We start from the raw sequence: 20,286 nt of genomic DNA on the forward strand, positions 1-20,286 counted from the left end.
TCAGTATTTATAGTTGCATATATCATATAAATATCATCTAATAAGACTAGTCTTGAGGAGAAAGACCTGGGTCCCATTCTAGCCAGGATGATGGAAGATGGTCTGGAAATCCAATATATACATATGAAGCTCTTTACATTTAGTCTTTTAATCCTAAAAGTAGCTATATAATGTAGAAGATTATAAATAGGGATTATAAATATGAAAGATTTTAGTAATAGTTCAGACAGATATTTTACTTTGTGTTATCCAGTACAGCCTAACATACTTTTTTTTTTTTGTTTCTTGTTTTTTTTTTGTTTTGTTTTGTTTTTTTCGAGACAGGATTTCTCTGTGGCTTTGGAGGCTGTCCTGGAACTAGCTCTTGTAGACCAGGCTGGTCTCCAACTCACAGAGATCCACCTGCCTGTGCCTCCGAAATGCTGGGATTAAAGGCGTGCGCCACCAACGCTTGGCCAGCCTAACATACTTCTGTGAGGCCCCTCATCTCTGGTGGGGTCTCTCATTACCCATACACTGTAGGACAGAGCATACATGGGGTCAGGCATTCTTCCCACACTTCCCACTATCTCAGGCTTCACATGCAAACAGCTTTGGACAAAATGTCTGACTGAGAATTTAAAACAGGATCCAGGTTGTTTTAAAATCAAATGGCTTAATTCCCTAACAGCTTTCTCCCAGGGTCTCTTCTTGCGTTTGTGGGTGTGGCTCTGGATGGAGAAGGAGGACAAAATCCCATCAGAACAACAGCAGAAAGCAAAGCCAGGGAGGCAGGAAGACTGTTTACTCACTCGGCCTTTCTCAACACACTGGGTCACCATGACGATGTTGTGAACATTTTGTTCCCACGCCATTTTCCAGAAGTCATCCTTAGTGCCAGGAAGCGGTCCCTGAGTGGCGATATATTCTCTTCTGAAGTTATTACCCTGTGATGAATTTACAATACGGAGAGTCAAAAACAATGGGCTCTTCAGAACTGTAAACAAAGGGATAGTCTGCAGATTAGAAGGTATGGAGATCTCTGCCAGGCCCTGGAGCGGAGAATAAGATATGAACACAGTGTTGAGGCTTAGGAGTAGGAAGGATAAAGGCAAGAGCATTGGACCATTGTTCAAAGGCACATTCCTCTTTATCAGCCGGGTCTGTTGTAAAGACAAATGGAGGATTCCAGCCATAACATAGAAAACCATTTTACTCTTGTTTGTGTGAGCCTGTGTGCCTCTGTGTGTGTTTGTGTGTGTGTCTATGTGTACCCATGTGTGTGTCTGTGTATGCCTCTGTGTGTGTGTGTGTGTGCCTGTGTGTGCCTGTATGTGTATGTGTCTGTGTGTGTGCCTTTATATGTGTCTGTGTGTGTGCTCAGTGTTTGTCTATGTGTACCTATGTGTGTGTATCTGTGTGTGTCTGTGTGTATCTGTTTAGTGTGTGTGTGTGTGTGTGTGTGTGTGTGTGTGTGTGTGTGTGTGTGTTTAAATTGTTCAAAGGACTGATTTTAGTCTTTTTGGATAATTGACATCACAATAATTTGGAAAGAGATATCATGCAAAGGAAGCTTAATGAAAAATGAACCATTGATGCCCTGAGCTTTCATCAGATAGTGTGCAGTGGGTCTGGACATTCGTAGATCTGACTGAATTCTAACCATGGTGACCTAGATACTTCCACTAATTCATTCTTCACTTTAGCATTACAGAATTAGTTTCAGGTCTTAGTGGAAGCTCATTTCTCATTGCCTTTGCTCAAGATCTCTGTATTACATCAGCTCTGCCATCCACAACCCAGCCACCCACACATACTGCTTCTCAGCTTGCTACTCTTTATTTATCCTGAGCACCTTGTCATCTTCCATTTTCCTCCTCTTCCTCCATGTTCTGTGGTAACCTCTAGTCTCTTGCTACTACTCAGTGTGGTCCTTGGGCTGGTAGGGATTGGATTACACAGGGGCTCATTAGAAATGCAAAACACCAGACTCTACCTACCTTTGCTAGATAGAACGGATGGTACTGAAGAGTGAATGGTGTTGTTGGTTCATATAGGAGACACTGCTCAGGCATGGTAAGCATGACACTGCCCTGTGACTCTTCAAGGTCTTGACTGTTCAACAGTTCTCTTAGAGACATAATCCCTTTCTATATCTCAGTGTTTAGATTATAGCTATCACTTAATTGGCTAACATCTATTGAATGTATAGGCGATAATTTGAGGTATTAACCTAATTTTTTGGAAAAGGAATTAGGGGCTCAATGAGGTGACAGAACTTGTTGTGTCATGGAGCCAGTCAGGGACAGAAGTGAAATTCAGATCTGGGTTTTTTGTTTTTGTTTTCGTTTTTGTTTTGAACTTTAAAGCCTCTTTCCTTGTGGTATATGTGAGAGGTTGGCAAGATGTAAGCCAGTATCAGATCCCAGAAGTTAACACAACTTTGAAGTGTGTGTGTGCATGAGTGTGTGTGTGTGTGTGTGTGTGTGTGTGTTCCAAAAGTCCAAGTAACAAAAGGTTGACTCTTTTGGCATGGCAGCCTTAGCCATGGGGGCCATCTCCTTTGAGCAGTTCTAATCTTACTTATCTCAGGACCACAGAAAGAAAACAACCTTTGAACATGCATCCTGGGTTCATGAGAATTGCATCTGACTGTGGCCATTGTGAAAAACAGGGCTTAGCAATGATTTGAGGCACAGCCGTGTTTTGTGGCAACCAGACACAGTCTTTTAAATATTGCAACTGTGTCTTGACAGAACAGTAGGGCAGCTCAGAAGGAATGACATGTCCTGTGTAACTGTCATTCAAGCTTCCTCCTAGATACAGTAACCTGGGAGTTCACTTACAGGGATGTAACTGGCATTGATGTAGTCAGAGCATGGGTCGTCGTCTACGTTGGACAACTTCACTCTTGACGTATCATCTGGAAGAAGATTTATTGAAAGGTTTGCTGCAGTGTCTGTATGGAATGATATTCCATATAGGCAATTCGGTATTAGATTGCCTTACCTCTGGCCCCATAGCAGCCTCAAGAGAAGTATTCCTATATCTGTCTAATAATTGGGGTTCCAACAGGGTAACTCAGGGCATGTGACATAGGTGACACATAAACAGTGGATGGAGGAGACAATGGGAAGCCCCATCTACTGTTTCCTTTGCAGCATTACAACCCTTGCTTAATGCAGCTGCCAGATCTTTCACTTCTGGAATGAATACTAGCCAGAAAAACCACCTTCTATTGCTTTACCTGACAGGGTGGGCTGCTTTTCTTAAAAATTGCTGACCAGAGACAGTGAAGTGAACCCAAGTGAGTCAATCAGAGCCCTACTCTTAACTTTGGTCATGTTCTGGGCCTCCAAGGAGGAAAAGTAAGAACAGTAAAGGGAGAGGCCAACTGTTCCTCTCAGAACCAGAATGTAAAATGGCCATTATCCTTGTGAGAGAAGTGCATGAGCATTTGAAACGTTCCTTACTAAAGTCATTTAGAGCCCAAGAGGGTACATATCCAGCTATTTTACACACGCACACATGCACACAAACACACGCACGCACGCACACACTCACACTCTTGCATACTCATGCTTGTGGTTTTTATGTGATAGCACCACAAGTTCTGACACAAAACTTACAGGGCAGTATGTTGTTATATCGATTTTTCCCTCTATTCTCAGGCAAGAGAGCAATGTCACATGGCTGGTTTCGACCCACATCTTTTAAGTCCTGTTAGGTTAAAAAAGAAAAAGTTTGCAAGTGGAGATTATAAAATAAGGGAACTCATATAACCCCTGAGATACGTAACAACATAAACATACAGGTGTACATGAATTACAGTTTACAGAACACCTGGTAGTCCATATGCATGGGCTCTGACCCTTTCCACAGCCCCACATGGGAGATGCTCCTAATACCATCCTACAGAAGGGCTTAAAGATGAGAACCACTATGCTCCAGGACATGCATGTGGCAGATCTGAGAATCGTGTTCAAAGCCTGTGTACTCTTTGCAATCTACACTGTTTCCAAGACAAGCAAATGTCCAAGTTGAGTAATTGACAGCATTGCATTGAAATTTGTTTTCTCTCCCCCACTGATCAGAAAGTACTTTGTTGGCTGTGCACGTCCAGCTCAAACTGGCTTCTGAGAACAGGTGGAAAATGTTGAGGAAGCTGTCTCAGACACAAACAGTGCTCTGCTGAGACTGTAGGTATCCCAACCATGACGTCACAATAACATTCAAGAGGGAATTCTACAGGTGGGGTGCACAAGCTTCCCTGGGTCTGCGTGGTACCTCATATTCCTTGGAGAGAAGGTAGTTGGAGTCAGCCTGCAGCTTCATGAAATGCCCTTCAAACTGATTTATCTTTATGGGGCTGTAATTAAAAACAAAACAAAAGGAAAAGAATGTTACTGAAGAAACAGGGAAAGTGCTATTACCAGTCTGAGTTGTATTTCAAAAACAGATTAATTAATATGTTTTCTCTTACCAAGAGGTTTTCCGGTTACTGTGAGACAGACAAAAAAGAAAGAGGGGCCCTGTTAGTAAATCTCACAGAATATCATCCTTCAGTAAGCAATGCAAAGGAAACTTTGGTACTTACCCTTTCTGGCCCAGATTCAAATGGACAGACAAAGGCCGATCTCTGTGGATGCTCAGGTGGGCAGATGGCCTTTCCCGGCCATGGCTGAAACATAGGACACAGATTTCTCTATTCTGGTTATGTTACAACATTCCCTGTTTATGGTAAGACTGTGAACACTTGTGCAAATGTGAAACTTTCAGATTCCATGGAGGTCTGCCCTCAGCTGACATCTCTTTGGGGGAAGAAGAGGAGATGGACCAACATAAAGTCATATTGCCCACTCAAGATTTGCCCATCTCTGGAAGATTTGTTTCCTGATGTTTGGCTACAGGTTATTATCGCTTTCTCACACTCAATAAAACTTTCCTTAAGAAAGTCCCCTAAACCAGAAAACTGCAATGCCAGGGAGAACATAAAGTGAGCAAAATCAATGACAGAAGAGAGCTCTGTCCTGGAAAGTTCACACTGGCTTTCTCATCTGTTTTAGTTCTTTCTGAAATTAGGGTGGCTGGTAAACCCCTAGATGGCCCTGCCAGTTGAACTTTCTAGGGCATGTCAGCAAAGCATGCAGGCACACAGGTTGGAAAAGTGGTACATAAGAATATGTACCAACCATTTTGCTGGTGCAAAAGGATTTGTTTCATATTTAAACAGACTTACTGATGGCCTCTCATTTGTTGGTGAGAGCCCAGTGCATCCGTGATTTGGAGGAAACCTGGAGAGCTATGAGTCACCGATTCAGAGTTTGACTCTTGTTTTCACTAATGAAACTCTGGGGATTTGACCTGGAGAAATGAAATTATTTTCCCCTTTTGGGCTAATGGGCATTTTTAGTAACATCTCTATGTTTGTGAACCTGATCTTCGTACTTACTTAACTTTCTGTCTGCAGATGAAGAAGGCGACAAGGGCCACCAGCATGCCGATTAGAAACAGGCCAGCACTCACTCCTTCAATAACTCCAAACAAGGGCTCTGTGATAACCCAGATGGAAACAACAAACAAAAAGAGAGGAAATTAGTGATAAGAAACCAATTTGACAGCTATGAAAGCTGTCTTCTTAAGTAATGTTATTCATGCTGTTCAAGATGCCAACAGTGAGGCATTGACTATCCTAAGGTCATGAGTAGCAGCTGAGGTGAAAGAGATGCCTACATCCTATTATAAACAGGTTGGTTTCAGAGTAATAGTTTAAGACTTTTGGAAATTGATGATATATGTCTTTTTTTTAAAAAAGCTTTTTAAATGGATTCTTTGTGGTTTTCACATCTTGCATCCCAATTCTTCTTATCTTGTGGTCCCCTCACACCCTCTCTGCTCTTGCAACCTCCCCTCTCAGGATGAAACTTAAAAGAAAAACCAAGAAGAAGAAGAAGAAGAAGAAGAAGAAGAAGAAGAAGAAGAAGATCTCATTGTGGCCCGGTGAGTCACACGGTTTACCCTTTTTAGTCCATACATATTTACTTGTAAGTGTTCATTGCTGAGTCACTGGTCTGTTTATTTATTTGAAAGGCTTTGCTATTTTGCCTTTCTGGTTTAGTTTTGTGGAGTAGCCCATTTTGGGAGTTCCACTCTTAGACATTAGATCTGTTTATTCTATATTAACTTACATTAATCATCAAATCAACACGTCATTTGCCTTTTAATGTGTTTATGATTCTGCTTTGAATATTTGCTTAGCATCTTCTTTTATTGAACTACGTAAATTTTCTGTTGCATCATAATAGTTCAAATCAGAAAGAATCATGTTTGCAAAGTCTCTACTCAAGAGTAAATGACAGTTGGGCACATCCAAATCCTCTTAGCTGGGGCTTCTGATCCTTCTCTGTCCTGAGATAAAGGAGGTTATCAGTGTATTTGCCAGAAACAGAGAGGAAGGTCTGTGAGGTTGGACCATCCTTTATCATGCATCAGGAAAGACCAACACAATGTCCCCAGACTAAAAGGCTGAGCACAGCTGCACACCAGACAAGGAAAGCTGGGAAGTGGTGGTGTCAAAGGACAAGGTGATGGGAGTTGTGCAATAATCATCACAGTAGAGAAAATCAGAGTGGGGCCAGTGCTGAGACATCAGGTTTAGACAGAATATGCTTGAATACCAGCTGAAACAGACTGGGCAAGTTACTTAGCCTTTTGGTACCACAGGTTCTCACATTTAAAATGGAGGTGATAGTAGCTGCAGAAGTTATTCTCTATAGAATGCAAAACTAGCTCCAAAGTGGTGACCAGCAAGTGTCACTCACCATGACCACCCATGCTGTCCCTCAGACTTGCTACACAGGTCTCCTCCAAACAATTAGGAAAAGCCTTTCACATTTACATTTTAATTTTTAATACTATTATTGTTGTTTTGCAGTGCTGGGGAATGGACTTGGGGATGGGCGTGGGGTCCTCCTATACCAGGCAAGAACTCTACCACTGGGCAACAGGTGAGTGATAGCACACTGCCCTCTACATCAATATTTTTACTTATTTTTAATTACATTTATTTATTATGTGTGTGCATGGGTGTGCCATGGTATGAATGTAGAGGTCAGAGGACAATTTGCAGGAGTTGGTTCTCTCCTTTCCTATGTGGATTCTGGGAGATCAAACTCTGCCAGTCAGGCTTGGAGGCAAGTGCCTTTAACCACTGAGTCATCTCACCAGCCCAAGATTTTAACTAATGTAAAAGAAAACATAACAAACAAAAGGAAGGCATAAGTCACCTTTAACCTATTTTTGGGTATCATAATTAATAGTTAGTATTTTTTCCCCTCTTCTTTGACATGTACACTTGTCCCTAGTGTTTAAAGGTGATTGCTCCTATGACCCCAATGCCTAAATGGTGGTGTATAATTTGCATATAAAACGGAACACCCTCTGTTTGACCTAGGACACCTCCGGATTAACTGACAATGCCTACACAATGTAAATGCAGTGCAGCAGTTGGTTGACTATATTGTTTAGAGAACAATGGCATGAAAAGAAAGTTTGTTTATAATTAGCGCAAACACATATTTGTTTTTGATTTTTTTTATTGAACGCAGTATTGAACCCATGGATACATAGAACCAGCTCCTTACACATGGTTGGTGTTAGAGTCCAGGAGAAGTCCCTTGAAAGGCCACCAGTCATGTATGCAATCAGCAAGAGTGTTTATAATATTACCAACATGTTGGGGGTCTAACCATCTGACAAAAGTAGCACATGGCGACACCCAGCGAAGCACACAGGCTCCTTTTAAGTAGGATTAGAGGAATTCCAGGGAGGAGAGATTAGTCTGGGGTCCAAACAAAAAGTTCATAGGGTTGGTAGGTGGATGTAGCGGTTAGGGACTTTCCAGAGGCAGGGTAGGGAAAACTATCTTTGGGAAACTAGAGGCTGTGGGGTGCCTGCTGATTGGTTGCTGCTGGGTTGTGACGTTCCTGAGAATTGCTTGCTCAGCTCCAACCACCTCCAGTAAATGGAAACTAAGGCCTGGTCCCTGGAAGGGGCTATTCGTGACTTGTCGTGGCTCTGGTCTGGTTCCCTGGCCCTCCTATTTTTCTGTCCCACCTACAACAACCTTTGTGCCATCTCACATTTTGACCCTTGTAAACTCTTAATAGTGGTGTTTTTCATTGACTTACAAATTCATTTTTAGTGGGAAAACATCATGCACTTCCATCTTATTTTAAAAATAATCTCCCTCCAATCTGTTCTGTAGAACTGGTGTAATCCCTCTAATCCACGTCAATCCATGGCCACGTGGTTATTAAAATCCAAGGGCCAATGAATGTCCAGCCACCTTCAGGCAAGTCACCATCCCTCCCCACTAACGGTTCCTGTAGATGACATGGTGACTGGAGAAGGCATGCATGGATGAAACGGAGCCTTACCTGACTCAGTGGTGATAGGCAAAGAGAAAAATGTATCGGAATAGAGGGGCTTTGTGAACTCTTTCAAGTCCTCGTCAAAAAGCTGTGTAAAGGCCCGGATGCTGATTCTGCAAGAAAACAATTTATTTAAATGCAAATTAGTGACTGATGTGAGTAGGATGGGCTAGAAATTGAGTTCAGGGGGAGACAGGGTCCATAGCTAGTTGTTACGTATGCAGGGCGAGATGTATTATGGAATCACAGACATGGATTCAGACAATCATTCACTGATTTGCTCACCAAATACTTATTGAGGTCCTGCAGTGTGCAGGTCACTTTTGTAGGAGCCAGAGATAATAAGAGGAATAAAGCAAAACACCTACGATCCCAAGAAATGAAATCCCATGGAGGAAGTCAGTAAGTCTAAGGATACAATTTGACTGATGATAATGAGTACCAGTGATAGGCAAAGAACATAGAATTCTTAAAAAAAAAAAAAGAAAGAAAGAAAGCAGAAACAGAAGCAGGAGGAGAAGAGGATGAGGAAGAGGAAGAAGAAGCAGGAAGAGGAAAAGGAAGAAGAAAAAGGAGATTGACAACTTCAACTGTCACTATGGTGATTGTCATTAAGACAGGCAGAGTTTTGACTACATGAAGACCCATGAGCTATTTGAAGTAGAAATCCCTGGGTTTGTTCATGTTTTCTCTGGAGGTCATAGTCTTGCCCAATAGGTGATAGTCCTGGTGGCTACGGGGAGTTCTTGCCCAAAGCAAACCATCTGCTTGCCTTTGTTGATGAGCTGGGGCCGGGGGTGGGGGGGTGGGGGAGAGAAACTCTCTTAGGTGTGATGATACACCACAGCCTCCTTTGGGAACTGGCAGAAAAAAATTCTACTTGGTCTCAGAAGTGGAACTCAAAATATGGAAGAGTCAGTGAGACCTTGCTTGACACTGATCAACCAGAATGCACACTGGCTCACGGGGAACCTGACTGGTTGCCTGGGTTATCAGACTTGCCACAACACCCAACAGAGGAGGTCCATTCCCCTGAGGAAATAATAAATTTGGATGTCTGTATCCTTATCATTCAAGACAGGAGCTTAGGTTTCCTTTCTCTTGAGAATGCTGTTTGGGTGACTCTATTTGCTTTTGGAAACACAATGAAGAATAAGAATGCCACAAATTCCTAGGGTGGGAAGGCTCTGATGGCTGCAGCTGTGCTTTCTGGGGACCAAGAGCAAACAGCTGCTCCATTCATCTGCCACCTAGGAGCCAGAAACAGGTGTTTCCACTCATTCAGGGTCCCCTTCAAGAGTTCTGCCTGGACGGTAGAGCACTTTCATGTTTACACACCTTGCAGAGTAAGTATAATTTCAGTCTCATTAAAAAGTGTATTTAGAGCTTACTATTGTTTGGGTCTCCCTAAACTCAGCCTCTCTGAAGATTTCCACAACAGCTAGCATCGTAAATGCTTTGACAAATGTTAAAGCAGTTTCAGGAGAGAGCATGATCTATTAAAATCCCTCAGTGCTTCACACAATGCCTTGGAGCTTTTGCATGATGCTGAAGGTGCTCTTTGCACATTACCTGTGAATGGAGGCAGGAGCTCAGCTCTTACAAATTACTCTCTATAATATAATATAGAGTACTCTCGGAGTGTAGGCTATTAATCTATGGGAGTTCATATGTGCTGTAGTTGTTCAGCTGTCTAAGCACCTCATAAATGTAGCACGCATCTCTAGCAAATGATGGCAATGCATCTAACCTGTAGGCAGTGTGTGGCTTCAGTGGTCCATCACAGAACTTTTGTTGACTGGGATCACATTTGCCACCAAGGCTGTCCATCTCTGCTCCAAGCTTAATGTTAAAACTCTTAGAACTGCTGTCAGGACTTTCGGCACACTTGCTGGCAAAATAATTGGTCTGGTAGACTCTAATGGAGGCATTGTGCCTGTATTCCAGGTAGGAAGGTAGAGGGTGTTGCTGTTCTGGTTTCAGTTCATCCATGCCTGCAGGAGAAAACCCACAGTTAAAGACTTGTATGTGTGTGTGTATGTGTGTGTGTGTGTGTGTGTGTGTGTGTGTGTGAGTTGAGTACTATGTTTCTAAGGCTACATGTTTATCCACTGTCTTTGGTTATCCCATAACACAGATACAGGAATCTCAAAGGATTCTATTAAAAGACTGTTTCTAAAAGAAGTATAAATCATTTTTAGAGTTATGCAATACCCAATTGTTTTTCTAGAATATCAAATCAATCAATTGCATCAAATAATAACATGTTCCTCAGCTCCAGGTGCTTGGTAAAGCCCCATCAAGAGAGAGGAGCCACCAAATGATCTCTCTACTTTGCCAAAATCACTGTAGTTGCAGAAACTCAAATGACCTGGGAGACAAGGAAGAGATAAGAAACATCATGTCCCAAGGCAGAGCAGTTGTTTCCCCCACCCAGGACAACATGCATGTCCAGGGACCTCTTACTCTTCTGTTGCCTTGGGTACAATTTGGTCCTGGCCCAAATTTGTCTGCTTACTCTGAGCACTTCTCAGAATACTCTCCCTGTCCACCCAGCCTGTTTGGACACTGTGAGCTAGTTTTGACATTGCTTGAGGAAAAAGAAAAAGCATACCTAATAAGGAAAATACTACAGAGATGGGATTCTCTCTCCGACGCCCTTCCACAAGTGGATTTATCACAGCACCTAAGACTTTATTTAATAAGATCTGCTCACTGGGAGTATATCTCAGAAATATTTTCCTGATTTATTGGTATTTTATTTATTCCATTTCTGGGGAAGCAGAATTGTGGGTAGAGAGGAATTGACCAGGAGAGATTAATTTCAAGAACTGAGGTCCTCCCTATATTATATTCTCAGCTATCATTTTAGACAGACCCCAGACAGAGACTTGGTAGTCCTTTATTTCTCTCTTCCTCGTCCCAGGGACCCAGCTGAGACCCTCAAGCTAGCTTTCAAAAGGCTCTCTGGGTCCCTCCTTTTATACATCCCATATACCATGCCCCCTTAGCCACGGAGAGCCACCTTGGACCAGTGTACTTAAGTTCCAGATGACAGATGACTTCTTGCATTTGACTGATTGCTTTGCCATTAATTTATCTGTTCTGAAATGGAGATATTATTTTGTTGACAGTAGTCTAAGTGAAAAAGAATATTGCCTTTAGGATTAGTGCACATGGATGGATTATTCTCTTTGGTTACCAAGAGGCCATCGCTCAACTCTGTGGACACCAGTAATGTAAATCTACCTGTCTGTGGAGCAGAAGGATGGCTGCCCTGCTGCTGGTAAGCTTTTGGCCACTACCCTAGATGCATGTGTTGTGGAAAAACATTATCTTCATTGCTGCCTAATTAAAGTCTATTCACAGCTCACAAATTTATCTCCAATTATAGGGTATGAGGAATTTGGGGATTTACCAGTGACCCTTGAAATTATTTAATTAATTATGCATAACCAATTTTATATAACTAAATAGAATGCAAAACCATACAGACTGTTAAATTCCCAGTGAAACTAAAATACCGTTTAGTCTAGCTATTGTTCCAGCATCTGTCCTGTTTTAAAATTCCCCCTTTATCCATAAATGGCTCAAAGATTGTCAGAGGTGCTTAAAAAATTCATATATAATACCTTAAATCATTATGAGAAAAAGAAAGAAGATAAAATAGACTAATACACATTGTACATTGGTATCTATTTGGGAACACTAACACTTATGCTCTGAACAGTAAATGAATGCTTGTACCTCAATACAGCACCCCGACAGGTAATTTGACAGAATGTGTTATAATAAACTCTAAAGATTACAGTTCTGTTGTGTATCACGGTGTGACAAGTATTGCATAGCACTTGTCCAGCCTGTGAAAACTGGGTAGTCCCTGCATATTCTACAAAACTAAATAATGAAATACTGTTAAAAATTAAAAGCTGGGCATGGTAATAAATGTCTGTAATCTAAGCAGTGGGGAAAGAGAGGTAGGAGACTCATGAGTCTGAGGTCAGCTTCGACTACAGAGTGAGGGAAAAATCAGACTGGGCTACATAAAAAACAAAACAAAACAAAACAAAACCCAAAACCTGTCACCAAAAAGAAGCAATAGTAAGATCAAGCAAACAAAATTTAGTAAAGGAGGTGATACTTCAAGTGAACACCTTGTCTCTCTTGCAAGCTTCTGGGAATTTTTGTGAACTGATGCACAGTTTGGGAGTTCATGGCTGTCAGAGGCGTTTGAGACAGAGAGGGAGGACGAGATGAGATGTGCTGCTACATAATGGCAGAATTAAAAAAAATAGGATCAACAAGGGAATAGTCATGCATTTCCAACAGTGCTTGGGAAATAGCAACGGCTCTGAAAATGATCTTTTCTGTTTCTCTGAGCTTGTAAGTGTGGGCAACTCTGTTCAGCTCAATGGTTATTGTTATTGTTATTGTTCTCCTCTCATTTAATCATTATACCTAAAGACAGCAGGGTTCATTGGCAAAGGAGCCTCTGAGTAGCTTTACTTGTATCTCTATGTATCCAGCAGAGACAGAAATGAGTATTAAAACTTTAATTTTCTACCCTCTTCCAACTTTGTCATTGAAGGAGCCCTCACATGACACCTAAGAAGGCACTTCTGTGTCTTTGGTTCATTAATTCATCAAAACTTACCGTCAGCCTCTCTCACCACCACTGCAAAGTATTTTACAGCTCCATTGGTGTCACTGAACCAGCTGCAGTTGACAGTAAAGTTGATGGAAGATTTGCTGATCAGTACCTCCTTCTCATTCACACGAATATGCGGAGGTGGCGGAGGGGGGCCTGGAAAAAAAAGAGGTAGGGAAGGAGCCAAGAAGGGTCATGGGGCCGCTTTCACCTCCTGAACAGGTCAGGGAGGTGGAGGCCTATAGTCATGTCGGCCTCTGTGCACTTGAGTGTGTGATTACAGATGCCAGGAGGAAATTCTCCTCCTCTCCTGAACAGAAGTAGGCAGAGAAAACAATTAGCCGTGGCACGTTAAGCACAATGAAAGAGGTGGCTCCTCTGCAGGATTCCTCCAGGTTGTAGCACCAAATTGCTTAAAAGCCCCACTAGTTATAGACTAACTAGACCAGGCAAGGTGATGCACTCAAATCCCAACTCATTCTGGCACTTTAATATTGACTTGCTTTCTATTGGAGAACTTTACCCAGACAGATGTCTCCATTTTATTCTCCTCTCCAAGTAATAAAGACACAGGGCTATGTACATGTGGACTGTGTGCAAGAGAATGGGAGTGACGGAAATGACTGAGAGAGATGCCAAGCCCTGTCCACTGTGTGACAGGCGACATCTAGGGACACTTACGGTCTATCATAGTGATGGTGCTGTCTTCAACCACCTCACTGGTCACACCAGCTGACTGCACCTTGATGGACACCAAGTACCTTTTATGAGGCACTAGCATCATGATGTTGAGTAGAGATTTTTCTTTCTCCAGATTTCTGGAAAACTCAATTTCTTGGGTATCCATCTTTCGGCATTCAACGCTATAGCCATCAAAGTCAGAGTCAGGTGGTACCCAAGAACAGGCAATGGCCGTTGAGTTCTGGGGGCGGCAATGCAGGTTTTGTATCTTGTCTGGCTCTGTAGGAGCAAAGAGGAGAAGACACAATTCAGGAGGATGGGAGGAGCATTTCCTCAAGCATCTTTGGAGAAAACTATCTCTGAGATGTACACAAACAGTCCTCATAATTTATTGAATTGCTTTTTGGGGAGAAATATTTTTAAGGATATTCAAGGAAAATTTCTGGCTGCTGGGCTGCACTTTGAGAAAAACATTTAGGGTGGTAGTGCTAGCCTTTAATCCCAGCACTCAGAAGGCAGAGGCAGGTAAATCTGGGAAATCGAGGTCAGCCTGTTCTACAGCCTGAGTTTCAGGGCAGCCAGAGCTACACAGAGAAACTTAAAAAAACAACGACAAAATAAAACAAAACAAATGAACAAACAAACAAAAAACATTTAAAGTCAAAATGGGGCCAGTTAGGTGGCTCAGCAGGTAAAGGTACTTGCCGCCAAGACTGATGGCCTGTGTTCAATCCCTGGAACCTACATGATTATGAGAAGAAAACAGACTTCCACAAGTTGTCCTCTGACCTCCATGTTCATGTGTACTGTGACATGTACACACATGCATACTCATGAGTGCACACACAAGAATAAATAGATAAATAAACATGAATATAAAAGAAATAGAAATGTCCCTAGGGATGTAGCTTGGTGATTTAGGCACTTGCCTAGCATATGTTAGGACAAGGGTTTGTCCTCAACACTGCAAACCCAAACAATAACTCCCCCTCCATGAACTCAAAAATAAACACCCCATGAAAAGGGAAAAAACTGTCTCTTTAGAAAATCACTAGTATGGTTGGGAAGACAAATGCAGTCGACCCCACTGAAACTGGCTGGACAGAAGGTGAGGCAGGATAGCTTGGTGATTAAAAGGAAAGCTCCCAACCTGAATGCAAAGTCTACTTACTGACACTTTTGGACAGATGGCGTTCTACTACTTCTATCCACCTCTCCACAAGGAAATTAGGAATCTCTACTTCATATAGTTACTGTGATGATTTAATGGTGGAAACATACAGCCACCCAAAACACTGGCTGGCAGAGTCATTACTCAATAACTGTGACCGCTGCCAAAGAGGAGGCTGGGAAATAACTGTAGTGACTCAGGATCCTCCATGTTCTGACTTCCACCGCACTCCTCCAATCTTACCTACAGAAGCCTAGATGGATTTTATTGACCTATTCTCTCCCAAACAGAAGACAGCTATCTCAAATAAAATTATGGATTTGACCCAAGCCCCATTGGAGTAAGACAATCCCCTCATCCCATCTGAAAGCCAAGAGGCCATACTTGTCCTCACAGATCCAGAAATTGGTTTGCTGTATGTTTTCCAGGAATCCCCACTGACAGTCTTGACACTGAATTGATAGGATCTCCCTGGGCGCAGCCCATACACAATGCGTCCTTCTGATTTTCTGTTGCTGTAGGGGTTGAAGACAGTAAGTGCATCTCTGGGGAACCACTGCAGCTCAAAGTCATTGTAGTCTGTCCAGTCTGGAGGCCCCTTCCAGGTGATGGCCAAGGAAGTGTTTGCAACATCAGCAAATGACAAGAGACTGGGGGGACTTGGGGCTACACATAAAATAAAATTAAAAAAATCACATAATCAAATTTGTGACGTAACACAGATTCAGAGCATTGAGTGACATCAGATCTATTTTCATGTATAGAGAGATAACACAGTAACAATAGATGCAGAACCTTTTTTTAATAGTAGTTACCATGCATAAGGCACTACCTAGCATTTTATATGTCTTTTCTTTAAATATTTATAACCATAGTTTTCTTACCAGGTTGCTACAGGGTGTGAATGCACCCTGAGTGGGCTATGTGTGTAGGACAGTGTTCCATCAGATTTGAAAGCAAAAGGCTGGGATTCAGAGACAACTGTGTCCAGTTTTAAATAGTCTTGTAGACTGACTCTGTGGTGGTTTGAAAGAAAATGGACTCCAAAGGAAGTGGCACTGTAGGAGATATGGCATTGATGGAGTAGGTGTGGTCTTGTTGGAGGAAGTGTGTCACTGTGGGGGGTGGGCTTTGAGGTCTCTTTCACTCAAGCTTCCCTCAGTGTTACACTGAGACCACTTCCTTAAGCCTGCAAGATGGAGGACTCTCAGCTATTTTTTCAGCACCACATCTGCTTGCATGCCACCTTGTCCTACCATGACCATAAAGGATTGAACCTCTGCACTATAATCGAGCCACCCCAATTAAATGTTGCTTTTGTAAGAGTTGACATGGTCATGGTGTCTCTTCACAGTAATAGAAACCCCAATTAAGACAGACTCCAGGGTGGGATACAGATATCATCTGTGTGCACCCAAGGCATAATAGCATATAGGACATGATAGTGACACGATGATGATATGTATCGTTATCCTCATTTTTCAGATATGAAGACTGATGGTGAGATGCTCAGTGGTTTACCTTGCTTCATGCAGGTGAGTAATAGCACGACAATAAGAACCTAGTGCTTGTTTAGACAAAGTGGAGATGGGTTTTATCTTATCATTGTGTGTGCCCCCCTTATGTGCAGACATATGTGTGTGTGTGTGTGGTGTGTGTGTGTGTGTGTGTGTGTGTGTGTGTGTGTGTGTGTGTGTGCATGCGTGTGAAGGGAGGGAGGGAGGAAGGGAGAGAGGGAAAGGAGAGAGAGAGAGAGAGAGAGAGAGAGAGAGAGAGAGAGAGAGAGAGAGAGCATGCATACATCCCACAGTGTATGTGTGAAGGTCAGAGGACAATGTTGAGTGTTAATCTTTACCTCGATTGAGGCAAGGTTATCTTTGTTGTCTGCCCCGTGTATGCCAGGTTGTCTGGATCACACACTTCCTGTCCTCCACCTCCCACCTTGCCTTGGGAGGTCCCTAGGGTTACAGACATATGCTTTCATGCTCCACTTGGCTTGGGTTCTGGGTATTCAAACTTAGCTCCTTTTGCATGAGCAGCAAGCTTAGCTCTCGCCCCCTCCCAGCCATCTTATCATTAAAATCATAATTAAAATACATCTTTAGAAGTCACTCCTCACCAGCACTGGACTGGGCTTCTTACCTGTCCTGCCCTCCCCTGTGACTTTATTGGTGAGGTCCCCACTGTGAGTCACCACACACAGTGTGTATTTCCTTCCAGGAATGAGGCCTTGAAAGCGCCACTCTGTCAGGCCCTTGTCTCTCCAGTTTTCCTTCTTTGTGCCATTGGGATTGTATAGAATCAGCTCGTAAAAGTCGAAGTCCCCCAAGGCTGGACTCCAGCTGAACCAAAGGCTATCTGTCATGTTCCGATTGGATCCTTTGAGATGACTGACGACAGCTGGGACTGAAAGGAGGAGAAACACACACTGAGAACGAAACCACAATGCAAAACCATGTGGATCCTCAGATGAGAATCTGGGCTGTGCCATGCACACGGTTCAGTCACATGCATAGTTGGCTCAGTTTTTGCTGATGGGTCAGACTGCTCACACCGAGGCTCGTGTGGGGTAGTAATAGGTACAAATTAAAATGAATCAGAGCAGGTGGCAATTCTTCATGCCTCCCGTATGCACCCTGATAAACAGGTGCAACAAGATACTCAGGACTGATTAATATCAGGCAGCAATGTGCTAGTTACCTTCCAAAAGACCCAGGAAATGGTTTCAGTTTCTCCTAGCCGGACCCACCTCTCTGGCAGCTACCATCCCATAACCACCCTCGGAGTTCTTTACTGTCCCATCTTCATTTAGTTTCTCAGTAATATTGTTTTCTTTCTTGTCAAAAAATCTGTATGGATATGCCTCAATTTAGGAGTCATTTCTATTATTATAAATAAGTCAGAATGATACCTACACCATAAATCTTTTGTTAAAGCTGGTATTCTTTGGATAATGATGATTTGTTGGAGACTCCCCCTGCCATATGGAATCTTATTATGTAGCTCAAATGCTTATAGTCACAATGTCCCTCGGCAGCCTCCTGAGTGTTGGGATTGAAAGCATGCACCACTGTGCATATGCACTTCTTTTATTATCTGCTTATTAATGTTTCAGGTCCCCCTGACCAAGAATACTGATAATAGTGTTAATATCTAGGTAATACTTTTTGTAGTCTGAGCTGATCTCGGCTCTCTTTTAGTCCTTTTGGTGGACAGACAGAATATTTCCATTGGATGCCCTTAGGGTACTGTCTTCACACTTCTCCTCTCACCTGCAGACTTCAGTTGAAATCTCCGTGTTTAAAGAAGTGTCCTGTCCTACAAAGCCATGGTCTGCACATGCTTATTTCATGGAATTTTTCAAAGTCATCTCCCTTTAAATCTGCTATCTTGGCCCTCTTCTCTGCTCTATCATGGGGCTATCTAAGGCCAGGAGCCTATCTTTCTTGGTCATTGTCATTTATTTTTTGGAGTTGGCCATGTGCCTGGCACCTCAAAGCACTGAAGAACAGTTATCAAATGAGGAGGAAGTTGAATAAGATTTAACTTATTTGTAACCCAGAGAGATTTTCCTGGAACTCTTGTTCATTTTAGCTAGGGCTCTGTTTCCAACACACAGTGGTCAGTGTGTATGTGTGTGTATGCATAATTTGTGTGTGTACGCACATGCTCGTGGACCTGCTCTGTCTTTAATCTATTACTTGTAGGAAGTTTCAGGACATAGCTTGACTAGGGTCATGAGGGGTTACAACCCTCCTTTGAATAGTTTACTGGCAAATAGAGGAATTGGGTTAATTTTTCACAAACTCCATCAGACAAAGAAAAAGAGGCAAAAGAACAGAAGCCAGTAGAATAAGTAGACACAATTCATGCCTAGTCGGAGCTAGGGTAAAAAAGTTTCAAGTTCCCATATCCACATAAAGTTCCACTCTGGACAGAACAGGGGAAGTTCCACTTTGAACAGAACAAATGGTGAGCCAACGGATACTGTGATACCTCCCTCCCAATTCATTACTGCTTGAGTCTTACCTGTTCTGCCGAATATAAAGGACTCATTAGACAGCTCCCCACTGTGAGTAACAATCACCAACTTGTACATTCGGCCTTGCAGCAAGTTCTGGAAAGAGAAGCTCTGGACTAGTGGGTCAACTTGGGCCCTTTCTTGAAGTGTTTTGTCTGGGTTGTACAGAAAGATGTTATACCAGCTGAGCTCACCCTCAGAGGCTGTCCAGCTGAAAGACAGATGTCTAGTAGAGTTCTCTGTAATCCTCAGATTGGTGACAGCTGCTGGGACTGGAAGAGTCAAGGAACAAGAGAATAAATCAGCATTTTGGCATGTCCCTGACACAGTCCAGCATCAACACCTTTGTGAACACATTCAAGCCCAAACACATCATCTCTGCCTTTAAGATATATTGACTTCCACTGGGTGGTAGTGGCACACAACTTTAATCCCAGCACTCGGGAGAGGCAGGCAGATCTCTGTGAGTTTGAGGCCAGCCTGGTCTACAGAATGAGTTCCAGGACAGCCAAGGCTACTCAGAGAAAACGTGTTTCAAAAAACAAACAAACAAATGATGTGTTGACTTCCAATAGATGCAAACAGCAGCTTCCTAGTATGGGTTTCCCTGAGAGATCTTGGCGACAGCCCTTTCCAGCTGACATTCTGTCTCTGTGACAGGTCTATGCTCCATGTAAGCTCTGAGTTGGCCCACCCAAACACCCAAACATCTACCCCATCTGTGAACTGCTAGAGAGAGTGAGGGGCACAGTCCTGACGATCCAAGGCTGCAGGGACTCCATGACACAGAACAACAACAGCATATCCTCACTATAGCTTTATAGTACATTTATTTATTTATTTGTTTTGTTTTGTTTTGTTTTGTTTTGCTTTGCTTTGTTTTTCGAGACAATGTTTCTCTGTGGCTTCTGAGGCTATCCTTGAAGTAACTCTTGTAGACCAGGCTGGTCTCAAACTCACAGAGATCTACCTGCCTCTACCTCCTGAGTGCTGGGATTAAAGGCATGCACCACCACCTGGTGCTTTATAGTACATTTTAAAGTCAGGTAGTATTATACTTCCAGCTTTGTTCTTTCTACTCAACATTGTTTTCCTAGTTTTCTATCTTTTGTGCTTCTGTATTAATTTTAGAATGTTTGCTAGTTCTGTGAAACATGCCATTGGCATTTTGATGGGCATTGGACTGAAGCTGTAAGCCATGTTAGCTGGTTGGAAATTTTGGCCATATTCTTCCTTATAAACCATGAGTGTGGGAGGTCTTTCCAATTTTGTGTTTATGCTTCTTTTTCGATTTCTTTTACTAGAGATTTGTAAGTACCATTGGAGAGGTTTTTTTTTCACTTAGGCAAATTCC

General features: G+C 42.6%; 1 protein-coding gene across 1 annotated transcript in view; it reads right to left on the reverse strand.

The window, feature by feature from the left end:
- The window catches only part of Ptprb (protein tyrosine phosphatase receptor type B), a 96,087-nt gene that overhangs the window by 10,305 nt on the left and 65,496 nt on the right, over positions 1 to 20,286 (reverse strand). The window contains exons 16-29 of the mRNA XM_035451360.1: positions 18,941 to 19,204; positions 17,054 to 17,317; positions 15,296 to 15,577; positions 13,741 to 14,019; positions 13,066 to 13,215; positions 10,162 to 10,405; positions 8,418 to 8,524; positions 5,432 to 5,531; positions 4,577 to 4,660; positions 4,463 to 4,480; positions 4,267 to 4,348; positions 3,609 to 3,699; positions 2,826 to 2,902; positions 792 to 926 (exon numbers count right to left, since the gene is read on the reverse strand). Coding sequence (XP_035307251.1) covers positions 792 to 926; positions 2,826 to 2,902; positions 3,609 to 3,699; positions 4,267 to 4,348; positions 4,463 to 4,480; positions 4,577 to 4,660; positions 5,432 to 5,531; positions 8,418 to 8,524; positions 10,162 to 10,405; positions 13,066 to 13,215; positions 13,741 to 14,019; positions 15,296 to 15,577; positions 17,054 to 17,317; positions 18,941 to 19,204 — 2,177 coding nt within the window. The remainder of the gene's footprint in view (positions 1 to 791; positions 927 to 2,825; positions 2,903 to 3,608; positions 3,700 to 4,266; positions 4,349 to 4,462; positions 4,481 to 4,576; positions 4,661 to 5,431; positions 5,532 to 8,417; positions 8,525 to 10,161; positions 10,406 to 13,065; positions 13,216 to 13,740; positions 14,020 to 15,295; positions 15,578 to 17,053; positions 17,318 to 18,940; positions 19,205 to 20,286) is intronic.

The sequence above is a fragment of the Cricetulus griseus genome (assembly GCF_003668045.3).
Source record: "Cricetulus griseus strain 17A/GY chromosome 1 unlocalized genomic scaffold, alternate assembly CriGri-PICRH-1.0 chr1_0, whole genome shotgun sequence".
Taxonomy (NCBI): domain Eukaryota; kingdom Metazoa; phylum Chordata; class Mammalia; order Rodentia; family Cricetidae; genus Cricetulus; species Cricetulus griseus.